General features: G+C 41.4%; 1 protein-coding gene across 1 annotated transcript; it reads right to left on the bottom strand.

Annotated features, from left to right (window-relative positions):
* Positions 1–856: 856 nt before the first annotated feature.
* LOC137298668 (sodium-dependent multivitamin transporter-like) lies at positions 857–13984 on the bottom strand. The gene is made up of 17 exons (XM_067830948.1): positions 13784–13984; positions 10512–10871; positions 9724–9792; positions 9135–9186; positions 8657–8724; positions 7797–7877; positions 7147–7220; positions 6091–6228; positions 5048–5183; positions 4498–4586; positions 4134–4246; positions 3514–3587; positions 3115–3201; positions 2453–2685; positions 2104–2204; positions 1800–1927; positions 857–1478 (listed from the first exon to the last, which is right to left on the bottom strand). The coding sequence occupies exons 2-17, from the start codon at positions 10854–10856 to the stop codon at positions 1395–1397; spliced, it is 1872 nt and encodes a 623-aa protein (XP_067687049.1). The 5' UTR covers positions 10857–10871; positions 13784–13984; the 3' UTR covers positions 857–1394.
* Positions 13985–14758: the final 774 nt, after the last annotated feature.

Raw genomic sequence — 14758 nt, 5'->3', positions numbered from 1 at the left:
GTTATAACTGGTCATGTGTATACCGTACACGACAAGAGTTACCTCCATTAATTAGTCTTGGTGTTCCTTCAGGAATTATTGCATAAACACATATCACAAAGACACCCCCCCGTTACTCCCCAAATGTAACAAACGGTTGCTAAGCAACAAACAAACATTTTCATGGTGTATATGTAACAGTGACAGGCACTATGTGTAGGGCTTGTATCCTCTCCCTCTTGTTGTCAACGACTTTCAGTGATCTGTTACAGTCCGTTTGAGTCAGAAACGCAAATTTTATCATTGTTAAAAATTGCCACATAAATATAAACAGTACAAGTGTTTATCATTTACTAATATGATTCTTTTGAAAGTTATCCAAACGTTTTAATTTGTGTGATTTTGACACGAATGCTACATGCTTCGCACCACCCTCACAATGCTTGTGTTCAAGAACATTTGTCAGTGCCCTTGCTGATACTCCTAAAGCTTTTGATGCCCGCTTACGGAATTTATTGATGACATGGTTTGCCCCATTCGGCTTCAGCGCGGAAACAATCGTACGCTTTAATCATCAACAGTTTCACGTCAGCATTCAACTTCATTTTCCATTAGGCGTGTGTTTCCCGAGCACGAAGAGATAGTGGCTGTTCCGTCTCCACGGTTTCACCCAGCCGCGTTTTCAATGATGATAGTTTCTTAACCAACTTTTTATGTGGACTAGTAAATGATAAACATGTGCGCTATTTATATTTCTGTGGCAATTTTGTACAATGATAAAATTTGCAATTCATCGATCCGTTTTTGACTCAAACGGACCGTAGTATATAGTTCGCTTTAACACCCCAGGTATCTGTTTCATAGGATAAAAAAATAGTTTATGGTCTGGTGTTGATGCGACTTTGTCATATTTATTTGAACGTGGTCGACGTTTCTGCTGTTGGACTGAAATTGGGCTGTTTATATGAAGAGAATTTACCAGTTTACCTGAACAATTTCTTAGCCGAGACCTTAAATTGCAGCGCTGTTTAACAACATATATATGTAACATTTTCTTTACTTATAAACATAACACTTTTTCCATGTACACACATCAGATTGAATTAAAGACAGCATATTAGTTTCATTGCCAGCAAAACCGGTACCATGTCATTGGATTATCTGGTCCATCACCGGATTGTCTTGTCTCTATATAGCTACTGAGTTGCATACAAATGGACCGATGTGTGGCACAATTCTCAGGAATAACGCCAATGACCATGCTTATCTGTGGAGTCCCGATTGTGTCAACGCTTCCTTGAAATGAAATTAAAGCGACAAACCCACACACTCATTGATCTGCATGGACATTCATTGCCAGGTGTTGCACCTTCAATGTCTTGGATACTACACAGCTGACCATAAAAATATTGTTGTCATATTCTGGTGTCACACTGAGGGGGCGACCCATTTTTGATGAAGGGGTCCTGGTGATCTTCGCTGGGCACTCCTACGTCCGGCTGTGAATGAAAATGATGATAATCAGACAGTGTTTCCAGGTATGCATGTCTTCCTATCTAGCAACAGGAAGGAAGTGGAGGATTTGTTGCTTAGTACTGACATTATAGATGACTCAAGGCTGATAGACTGTTGAAGTCGATGACCTCATGCGTCTATCGGCGAGGTTGTCCTCCAATATTCATTGGTAGAGCGTGAACCTCAATCTTTGTTTCACTCGCATTAACATTGCCGGGATATTGCCCCCCAAAACGGTATGCACAAGTTATTTTATTACAGTAAAGGAACTGATTTGAAATACATGGGACAAATAGGAATTTGACCTTTTCCGTGACCTCTCGGGCGTCGGATTCTGTTGGTAAAGGCTTTTCTTGCCCGTCATGTTTGCCGCAGCACGTGCCTAGAGACGTTGCCAGGTAACTTGGGTTAACGGGATTATCTCTGTTGCCACCTATATACAATACCATACGTAGTCAAACACGTAGTCAAACAGCAACATGGAAACTGCAGCATATCATATGCATAAATTCTCAGGAATAATTATCAACACATATATATACTGAATCCACTCATCCCATGACATACAGCTTAGACGTGTTATCACCATGGTGGTAAGGGTACGCGTACCTGTAATTAGACTGACAATGCTACCCATGACCATCACCGTTGCTATGGCAACAACTCCATACCATGTGTATGACAATAGATACAGTCTATCGACACCCGTCCTGGAATAAACAAACACATGTGAATCACAATGTACATGGTCATCATGACGTGCACCGTTAGTGTATTCTGGGCGCTTGTGTCTTCAACAATACGAAAAATATATTCAAGAATTAAAACTTGCAATCACTTTGAAGCCGCAGTGAACACGATTATTTATCGAAAGTTTACATGTTTTGCCAAACGTGAGAAGAACGAAAAAATCGAAGGCCTACTAGACCAATATTTGGCAATTCTGAGTACTTCTTACACCTCATCTTTCCACGCCATGGGCGACTCCGGAGTGGTTGTTATTGCAGTAACGTAGTCGGCGAACACCGTCGCGTTCTTGGCAGTTGTATTGAACACGTTGGTGTAGTTGACACAGGCGGCAGTGGAAGCGGCCGGTAACCACGGCGTGGTCTTGACTGCCTTTGAGAATGTTGTTCCTATGAAGATCCAGCCAGTGAGCACCATGCTGCTGCCAACACCTGCCACTACCCCCTGCAACACATGGACACTTCACATACATGGAGAGGCTTCACATACATGGAGAGGCTCATAATCAAACCAAGGAATCGTCAGATCCGGACAAGCCTAAAGGAAACAACATAAATCACCTTGTCCCCTGTGGAACGGCCAAACGCTGTTCTTAGATTGTCACAAAAACACAAATGTACTTTTCAATACATAAATCATACATAAACAAGTGCATACATCACACAGTCAACACGTGGTGCTTCACCATTCATCAGTAATAAGTAGCTGTGATCCTCTCACGGCCCTTTCTGTATATCTGTGTTGGCTCGTCACGCCGAATACCGGATCCGATACCCTACAGCAGCCAATTGTTGGTGTCCTCTGTCGTGATATTTCTGGAATATACCCACCCGCTCACGCAAGCTGTACATCTGTGTATGGGTTTATTCTCACCTTGTCGTTTGCCCAAGGACATAGTGCTGCCAAGAGGAACATTCCACTCAGGGGTCCGTATGTCAGGGTGAATATGGTAAAGGTGATCTGTCAAAGAAGACGTATACGTCTAATCGCATGATGATGCTGAATCATAACACCTGGGAAATACCACATTCTCACTACACTGCCGGTAACCATGGACAGGGCTTGTCCCCAGACCTACATCAGTTCTAAATTATCTTGAACCAGATGAAATATTAGCATAACACTTTCTTCATACCATATCGATCGATCACGAAGTCAACAACAGAACCCACTCAACAACCGAAGTTTCAGTAGAAATAAAGGTCGGATGTTTAGAGCACGTACCTTTTGTTCTCCTTTTTCTAGGTATCATTTCGTTAACGTATAACTTACCTGTGGCAATGTTGTAAGTTCCAGCGATGTAATGCAGTAGGATACCGCGCAGGACAACACACCACATGCCACCACTGAAACAAACAATTATGCATTCTTCTGAAGGAATATGTCCACGACTGCCTGATAAGACATCACTTCATGATGTATCATTGGTGGTTTGCTTATTATTTGCTTTTATTAACAATTTCTAACATTTTTACAACCATAGCTTTGGCGGCAAGTAGCTTTAATAAAAAATGAATATTTCCGGATATTATAGCCTTTCTGATTCTAATATAACGATATAAAAAATACTCTCGCACGTTTTCGACAAATGATGGCTAAGGTCTTAAAAGTGAAGATAGTTTAACTCTTAGTTCAGTTTTTCGTTTGTTTTCAAAATAGTTTGACATGAAACGCCGCATATGTCATGTTGTGTTTTTTAGCATCGAAGTTTCTTTTATTCGAAATGACTAGGTCAGTAAGTGACTTTGATTTGCTTCAGTTATGGATATCTCAGGAGGTTTATTTTCTACTTCATTGTTGACGTTGTGTAAACTGTACAAACGATGGCTCGATCAGACAGTACTATTTTACATTACCCCCATGTATGTATCGCACTTGCTTACAGTGCTAACCTGATAGTTTGGCCACAATGACCGCTCTCTTCTCGGGTAAGTTTGGCAGCAAGGGTTGGAGAAAGTCTCGCCACATGTTCGCAGAGAAACTACTCATGGAGGAGCTGATGGTACTGAAATACGACAGTTTCATTATACGTACCGTGTCTTCAGTAATCTGGACTTTTACTGTTATACGAAGGATAGGATCACCCACAATATAATGCCGATATCATCATCATGTTAGTAATTCATATTATGATTACAGGTTTGGCCTCTGCGCAGTGTGATGCTGGAAATACAATTCTCTGGCATGTCGGTTACACGAAGTCTGTAGTCAACAGTGATATACAGGTGACATTCCTAGGTAATAAGTAGATAGTACCTTAGAGCGGCGCTGAACAGAGATGCAAGGAACACCCCTGACATCCCTGGGACATCCCAGAACAAATCCTTCACCAGCAGGAGAATAATCTACAAAGTGGCAGATAGGACACGTGACATTAGGATATTCACGGGTCATCTATCGCAAGTCGTGGATTCATATGATAACTCAGGAGGGAATACGTGATGATCATGTTTTATAACATTTTAGAGAATTGATAAATGTAAGACATTCAATTCAGTTATTTATTTCATGTGTTTAGTTACTTCTAATGACGTCAGTTGTTCTGCAAGGGCACGTGCAGCACGTGTATACTCCTAGACACATCGGAGGACATGAATGCATGTCAGCTTAAGTCGATTTGTTGAGCTTAATCATGTATATATGCCACAACTCATGATACCACAACACGGAGGGGATATAGATAATCCGAGGGTGCATGTCTACAAACACCATTTCAACTTTGTTGTTATCACTTTTTCATTTCTTTTAGGGTTTACTAACGTACTTACAAGGGTGTTTGAGATGCCTGTAAACAGTAGGTTCTCACCTGATTAGGGCTAGACAGCTGCCTCGACTCAAAAGGATCGCACTGAATTTTGTCATAGTAAGCGTATGCCACCAGTCCCATCAACAAAGCCAGCCCCGTCATCAGAGGGAACGCAGGCGTGGACACCAGAATCATTCTGGGATAGAAGAAGAGTGACACATAGTAGTGTTTTTCATGAACCTGGAATTCTGTGTCAGATATAACAATTTAAACGACAAACCGTATCCCACAATAACCGGAAATACCTGGGGCCCAGCGTACGATTAGCGTCATCAGTACGTTTCTACCATCAAAAGGTCAGTCTACAATGGCCTTGCTGCCCCTTAAAACTTCTGGCGGTAGGTACACCTGCTACCGTCCTTGAAGACTAGCCTCGTATTTAGATGATGGTTATAGAAATGTGCCACAAGAACCTTGTCTAGGATACAAATGATGCTTAGCAATTCATCGCCGCATCTCCATTTAGGTTTTGACAGCTTCATAAAAGATCATTAAGGAGGCACTCTGATAACACGTCATGAAAGGACGTAATGCAGAGAAGGCCCGTGTCCTTCATATATGGGAACTGTCACGCGCTGTCGCTCTGAACGCTGATTGTCCTTAACGTCATTAATTGTGTGTTTTCTCTCTCGTACTTCAAATAGTCGATTGCCGATGGATAACAAATATTATCACTTCAAATAACTGTCACTGACATGACAACATGCCATGTACTTGCCATCGTTAAGCAACGGTCAGATTAGAAGGCCCTTTATTTTCCTATCAGCGATTGAATCAATTCTCTCTCCAAGTTATGGAGCTGTATGATCAGTTTACTGAAATTTACTATTGGCTTTAACGACGGGTACATGCACTGCAAATGATGCCCGCCTTTGATCGTAATACATGCATAGTGATTTCTTTAATCAATGTATGGTACGGCCGAAGAATGAAAACAATCATACAAACAGAGCTATGAATGTAAATGGGTTTGTGGGAGGTAAAAGTTATAGGTGATTTTTCCCCCATGTACATATGTGTCTCTGCACACGTGTTGTACCCACTTCTTGGCTTCTGTCTCAGACGATGTGGAACTGACCCTCTGAACTGAAGACTGACTGAACACAAAGGCTGACTCCCTCACGATTGTTGCCACAAACAGCCCCCAGAAGGTATGTCGAACTGTGGGGTCGGGGTCAAAGCTGGAGCAAAGAAACCAACGAACTGAACGGTATGTTTTTCTGTAACTACGGTTCTATAATTTTCCCGTCGTTTCATAAAACCTCAATATTAATCATCCATTGTAAAAACGTCCGTTTTGAGAATATCATAGTTGGAACATCACTCGAAGAATGAAGCATATGGGGAGTAACGCCGCTTTTAAGTTCTTTCTATTCACATGGTAACCGGACTAACACTTATGCAAGAATTACACGAGCACCGGTATGTGGTGATGCAAGGATTCGAATCTTAGAACAATGTACACTGGCACAACTAATTTATCCAAATCCCAACAACTAATCCATCCTCAATATCTCCAAGGTATACGTTCCGATAAGTCTCAACTATACCCTGGATGCATCTACGGCTAAGCCTGATAAATTTGTTACCTCCCTTGGTTGGCTTTTTATCCATACAAGTGTATAAACTGGGAAGTTGAACGAACCACTCACACCTCACTTTTGTTTCTAAATTGTGCAACCGATTAAACTTGGCAACACAAACGATGCACAAGCTCTCTGAAAGCGACAGAATGAGTTCTTGCATATATGTTTTAAATTTTCGGACCTATCAATTATGTGTCTCGTTGGTTTCTCCTTCACCTGAGCAGCTGCGACCGATATCTTTGTTGACCCTGGCAAGTTCATTGTAACGACGGCAATGCTGATTGGCTACTGTGAGAATGCGGAGCCAGCAAAGGGAGGTGATGAAATTTTCGGGCCGAACCTTAGATGCATCCAGGGTGTGATGGAGGTCCATTGGAACGTATACTCTGGAGATATCGAAGACTAAGATACGTAGCTCACAAGCAGATCCCTCGATAATGTACGTTGTATACTTCAGACGCCTTAACCTGATGGCTAACTGTACAGCAAAAAGGCTGACATAGATTTACATACTTGAAGAAGTTAATTCTGCCACCAGCGACTGATCGAGCTATGACCTCATGACCACCACCAACAACATCACATCCCTGCAACATGACATAAGCATGACATTCAATGACTGATGAAGATGATGTCGATCATGACAGACTCTGTCTGATGAATTACATGATAGACTCACACGGATGATGACGGAGTTGCATGAGAGACTCAGCTTGATGACGTTACAGTACCGATTAGGATGAAAGACTCAGATTGGAGACGTTACATGACAAGGTCAACCTGATGAAGTTACATGACAGACTCGGCCTGGTGACGTTACATGACAGACTCGGCCTGACGACGTTACATGACAGATTCGGCCTGATGACAAGGTTTTATGACAGTCTCAGGTTGATGACGTCACATTAAGTACAGAATCAGCCTGATGACATCGTTTCATGACAGACTCAGCCTATTGATGACGTTACATGACAGACTCTGTCTGATGGCGTTAGTATAGACTCAAATTAGGATGATGGCGATCATGACAGGCTCTCCCTGATGATGATGTCTATGACAGAGACACCTTGATGATGGCATTACATGACTGATTCACCCTTTTGATGATGATGGTGATGATGATGATGATGATGATGATGATGACGATGGCGTTACAAACTCACTCTAATGATGATGGCGATCATGCCGATGAACATAAGTGCACACTGAAACACGTCCGTCCAGATGACTGCTTTCATCCCCCCCTGAAATGAAACAGGGAGCATCATTAACTGCTATACCATTGTTATGTCAATTCAATTTCTTCAAATGCAAATCAATTTTTTTCATCACATAACCCTGGATTGAAGCAACATTTCAGCATAATTCGCTCCGTAAGGAGGGATTCAATATGCTTACCTAGCATAGCATAGCATAGCATGGGATATTTATATAGCGCACATATCCATGCACGAGTGCATGCTCAAGGCGCTTTTATTTTCCCCTCGATCACCGGATGTCAATCTCAACAGCACATCGTATTTCAATCTCAATTCCCTGGGAAGTATACAACTCTTGCTGCCACTAGGCGCGCCGAGTTTTTTGTGTCTCTCTCATCCTAGCGAGGTACCCAATTGACAGCTGGGTGGACTGGAACGTAGTCCCAGTGCTTTTGTCCAAGTTTACTGTACGTTGCTGTACCCACAACTAGGTGTATGCACGTGTTCATGTGGCCACCATCTGGCTATATGCCAACGGATTCTTGTGTTCATCTAAGTGCACAGGGTTGTGTACTGTACACTAGGGGTTGTGACAACACTGAAAGAGTCTGCACACAAAGATGACTCCAAGGTTTTTACACCCGGTCACAGGTGGTGCCTTAACCAGTTCGCCCACAATTACCTCCTGCGACATTACGTAATAGACGGACAATATTTACCATGTTATTATTAACAATCAAACAGGAGGTACACGATACGTGGAATCGAACCCGTGAGGTCGCCTTGATAAATGATCAGTAGGTAAATGCCCGACTGTGACTCACCAGGGAGGTATAGACTACGGCGAGGACAGTCGACAACAGCATGGACGTCTCCACGGTCATCCCGACGGCTGATGCGTGTGCAAAGGTAAATGTAAAATTTTTACGTTTCATTGGTCAAAGTGACTGATATTGCTCACGTGCCATAAGTGATCAGAGCTATAAGGAAAATATTTATTTTACTATTCACAAAGTCATGACTAACACATTGAATTTTGATGGGAAAGTTCCCCGGTGTCTATGACAGGTGTCTCTCACTGTACCACTGTCTGTTCCTGGGCCAAACTCCTTTACGCTAAAACCATTTCTGTAATCCATTGAGGGAAAAATACTCTAGATACACATAACGCTCGAAGGTTTTTTGACGCTACATATCCTGCAATTCGTCTTTACTATGTACATTGGGAGCCTTGGTTTGGCACTTTCGTGACGCAACCGAAATCATGAAGTGTATATTATACATGCATCGTGTTGCCCGTACCAGCCTCCAGTGTCAAAGCCTGACCAAAGATAACGATGGCGATGTATGTGATCTGCAACAAAGATACATCTGATAAGGCAGTGAATACGTGAATGAGTGATCGAGATTTGCACCAAGAATGACGATGTGTAGTTTGGGTGCAGGTTCGGCCTCTACAGTTGCCTCGTAGGGAATCAAACAGTCGAAACAATGATGAACAACAATCCCTTTCACCCACCTGGCTATCACACCTCTTTAAATATATAACTGGCATTTCCTTTATTTTATTGTCTTATACGTTAATTATCAGCGCATATAATTGCCTTTCTGAGTCCCTTCACCTGCAACTGTGAAACACGATGTATACCGTGCTTGGCAACTACTTCCATAAAAAGATAACACAATGTGTACCCTGCTTGGCAACTAGTTCCATAAAAGGATAACACGACGCTTTCAAGCCACACAAAATATGCCGCAGATGAACACAGAGGCCTTCAAACCTACAAGGATTCTTAATATCTACAATATCTGAAAAGAACGTTTTGTGTTTCTGGAAGCATCAGCCAAACAGTGATGTGCTTTGCCGCGTTGTCTGAGAATATATCTGCACCTGCTGCAGGATCCCGAGACCAGCTCCAATCAGTCGAACCACTCTCGACTTGAACCTCACTTCCAGGTACTGGAAAAGCAGAAAAATACAGGTGTCATATTAATTAATGTTAACACATGCTGATAACACTTCACTAAACATCAGTCCACGAGAACCTTTACTTTACCTCCTTGCATATGAAGTGCGCAAATCACGCTCTAATTGTTTGCCTACAGGATTACTCTTCGCATTTACAATGCCACAAATTTACACCCTAATGCATGGTAACTATACAACAAATGCATTAACCTGGTCAGTGAAGTAGTAACCACTCTTTTTTTCATTCCCAAATGCCAGGGCTGCAGAGCTGTAGGTTAACAGGCACCTCCGAATCCCATCCCACTGGGTACCCAAGTACTATTGTCAAAAAATACTACCAACGTGAAGGGGGAAGGTTGTTACTAAAGACCAATGCACTCTCAGAAAGCATGCAGCAATCCAACTACTGTAGGCGAACTCTTTCGCACTACTACAGCGTATGCGAGCAATGTGTGCAAAGGCTAAAAGAGCATCACCTTTAAAGGATGTTCTTAATCGTGACTAGACTGGATTACCTGAAGCAGCACGTGACCTCAAATATTGCAATGAATTTCACGAAGACTGAATATCTTAACAGAACTTATTGCACATACCATACTTTAGGTCACATGAAATGAAAACAGAAAAACCCTTTTCACAAGAGGTTGTAATGAACACTATATTGCGTTCGCAAAGTTGTAATTGACTGACTGTTTCATCATTGAGATTACCTCATAGATACTTGTGACACTGAGCCGGTAGATCATCGGGACGAACATGTAAGTAGCAAAGACTTGCGCTACAACAAACCCAATAGAGGACATGAACCATTGTACTCCATACACATAAGTTTCAGAAGGTTTGCCCAGCATCATGATGGACGACTCGAACGTCGCCAGGTACGACATCGCTACTGGAAGGTAAGGGGCTTTTCGGCCCGCGAGGAGAAAGTCCGACGTTGTTTGACGACGGCGTGATCGAAAAGCGAAGAAGATGCCAATGGCTAGTGTGAGTAGTAGAAGCAAGGAGAAGACCACGTAGTCAACGGTGCCGTAGCCGTGGTTAGGAGACGTCATGGTCCTGAAGTCGATCTGTGGACAGAAGACGCTGTTAGGTTATACTGGCCATATTCCTTACCCGATACGTGATGGTAGGTTGAACGTTGAAGCAGTTTGCTAATTGGTGCGAAAACAGTTGATAGAACGTATCTGAAATTGGACTCTTGAAATCTCTTAATCAAGTCGCTTTGCGAAGTTGTACGGTCATAATTCACCGATGTTATTTGCTCCCTATTCTCGTAGTTAATCAATACCAGTGCGATTTTGAATAATTTAAGTGTGATCTATATGATATCTGATCGGAAGGCAGTGGGTATCTTAATGTATCGGTTAAGGTAAATGAATCTTAAGGGCGATGGCACGTTTCTAGTCAGAAAACATGTTGATAGTGTGTACAATGCACTTGTCTTGTGTACAGTTATTCGCTGTTATCACCACGTGCGTCCATTGTTATGTACTGCACATCTCCGCGATAGAAATATGTAACTGGGTTGACGTGCTTGTTTACACATGTCACAACAACTATACTGACGTGTACAGCCCTACTGTGTTAACTTTGGGCCAGGATTCTCGCAGCCTCCCACGAACACCTGGTGTCAGCATTAGTTGGGCACGATTCTTATCTCTTACCGTACTCGGAATCATAACATGTGGGCTCCTCTTTAGTAGAGATTTCTTTAGATTATACTTCGTCCTTTTCTCGCTTTTATTTATTAATATTGCACCCCTGGCTTGGGCTGAATGTGGGGAACACCATTATTTGCTGCCTCGACGAACTTACGTTATCTGTGAATGAAAATAGCATCTGTTACGAGAGTGTGTTTTTTCTCATTTGTATAATCATTGATTAGATGATAGACTTAAGTTATTATGGGTCACATTTCGTATCATACACATGTATGTTCAATGGTAATAGTATTTTTGCGGCACGCCTATTTTGATAGCGCTCCAGAGTTGTCTCCCTTGGCTGGTTGTTTATCTTATCAACATCCGGCTATCGAGAAAGTTCCAAGAGAATGACGATATATCCACACATTGCTCGAACGTTCCCGACACTGTGTCAGTATATAAAGGCTGGTTGTTGTGTTGACGGGCACACACGGACTTAACCTCTGAATTAAACGAGGTTAGTGCATCTGCTTAACGACATCGTCTGTCTGTCAAAACATCATCTATATTCAAGTCTAGCACATCATGCCTGACCGCTCTAGTTGCAAACAAGCTCTATTTAATAGTTCTGTTCTCTCTGTAAATGTCAAAGCTCTGGTGCGTGAATACTTGATATTTGAGACCCATTACCTTAGACTTGTGACTCAACTGCATTGTACTAGGAACTTGTATTGTGATTCATTTTAACTTGCTGATTGTTTGCTCAATACATTATTGAATATATTAGACTTGTGTGTGTTATATCTTGATGCTTCAAAGGGGATTTCTTATACCTTTTGTCACGTCTGTTTATTTACCGTAACACATTACACTTTCTTATATATGGTCACCAGTGCAAACCTGGAGAAAACATCATACAGATTCTAAAGTAGTAACATGTGTCAAACGCAGGGATATTATTCAATAAAAATATACGTTAGAAAAGTATTTATCACTTGATGTTATATGCTTATGTATGTAATAAGTATGATCGTGGATTCCCAAGTTGAAACTACAAACGTAACTGGGGATCAGTCCGTAAACAAACAAGGTGTCAAACTGACACACAACAACAAAATGTGACGTAATTAACAATAATTCTAAAATTAGCAAAGTTCACAAATCAGTGCAAAGGTATCACTGACTACACAGTATTCCAACTTGCATGGAGACCTGACAGTATACTGAGCGTCACACAAGCGCATCGCTGACTATACACCATTCCATCTGCAGCGAGACCCGGCAGAGTATACTGATCGTCACACACTAGGCTGTGCTTCCCTATAACTGAAGATACAGTGGGTGATGAAACGAAAGTGCTGATTCTCTTAAAAATATAGAACAGTTTTGCTAGAACATTCAACCATACTTTCGATATTTATCGTGAGGTCAAGTGTGTTACATGCAAAATACATAATTATGCATAACAGATCTGCCCATGTACATATTTCGACTGATAATCAGCATCTCAAACCGTAGAGCTTGTATACATAACAAGTATAACAGGATTCTTTCAGTGTAATGTAACATTATTCATCACTCGGGAAATATTCGTACAAACCAATTTAGCACATATCTCAATTATACCCGAAACATTGGATCTATTACAATGAGGTTGCATATCTATTACACGTGTTCTTCTTCATCACACCAGTTCAATTCTTTAATGCCACTTAAAATAAAATATGGGATTTCTTGTGCGATTGACCAAGACATAAATATATAATGATCCTTTTCATTTCAATTTTGGTTGCTTGACATAGATCAAATATTTTCACAAATAGTTGCTGAGTCCACATCCATTCTCCGCTTTGCAGCAACTATCGATGTACATCTCTGTCAACCTGGTAATGCGTGGTTGTTAGAATTAAAATTTGATTTTGAGTTTTCCAATTCGATTTTGAGTTTTCCAATTCGATTTTGAGTTTTCCAAAACGAAGGAGTACATTCAGTGCTGTGTATGTCTGACTAGAAGTAAGGCTTCATGAAAGATGAGGGACAATAGCTCCCATTATAAACAAGTTGCTTGACAATTCTACACTACGGCATATCTTTGTATCAGAGGACAGTACTTTCCACTACTCTGTTTTATACATAGTACAGGTCCAAACATAGCACCCCACTTACTGAATCTACATGTATAACGTACAACAGTGAGATACATTTACACAACTTATTACACTGCTACATAACATTATGCAGTTCGTGAAACAATACTACTGGTTTTGATGAAAACCCATATTGGTAAAAATCACATTGATAAAACGATAGACACGTGCTAACCCTGTCTAACATACCTTGAACACCTCTTGTACTTCGCCAATCAAACGCTGAACTGATTCACTCTGAAAGTGAAAACGGAATATACGTTGGTCAAATCCGAGAGTCCATCAGCTCGATCGCCTTATCATACTTCACGGTGATTACATGTTGATGGACAGATTTGATTGGAACCTTATTCTACATATTCATACCCTGACGTGGAGGCGAGTGTACCTATTGTTTTGTCTACTGCCTGCTGTGTTGGGCTGACCTGTCCGATGCACCAGATATACGGTACACCGTGTCACATTTTGACGCACACCGAGTGCTTAATTTGACAGTGTGTATGTTCCAAGGACTTAAATAGAGATGCCCGAGGTTAGATTAAGTTCAAGTATTTTCAGAAATGCTTTCTCACAGACATGATTCAGAACTGCATGTTAAATAATAGGCTGCCAACAGTAAAGTAAGGTTCCAGTAAAACATTTATCAGTCATTTAATGCATTGCTACATGTCAAACGAGGAGGACTTGTGGGTGTATATCGCCAGCAGCAGGGGTCATGTCACATCAGTAAGGGCCGAAGTAACCCTTCTATCCAGATAGGAATAAGATAAACACACTTTCTACGAATGCAACAGCGAAGAATCTAAATAATGTGAACGTCATAGACATATGAGTGACTCTGAGTGACTACAATCATATTAAAACCCTTCACTGTCCCAGCGAATAAATAGGGTCCCATAAATTTGTTTTCAGCATGTCCTTCAAAGGTGTCATACACATCAATTTCGTTAGTAAAACCCAGAAATGACTAAATGAGAGTTCATATTTTATACAGAGGAGATGTCGTTCTGGAAATATATGCATTCAAAGATGTCGATAACAACTGCATCATCATGGCTGTAGCCCCTATGCCTACAGGTGTACATCATTGGTAGCCATGTTAGTGTTAGGTCCACATTTGGCTTTACAAAGTGTCCGATAAGGAGAACCAGTTTCAAGATCATT

Source organism: Haliotis asinina, chromosome 10 (assembly GCF_037392515.1).
Source record: "Haliotis asinina isolate JCU_RB_2024 chromosome 10, JCU_Hal_asi_v2, whole genome shotgun sequence".
NCBI lineage: Eukaryota > Metazoa > Mollusca > Gastropoda > Lepetellida > Haliotidae > Haliotis > Haliotis asinina.
This window is presented reverse-complemented; position numbering and strand designations above follow the sequence as displayed.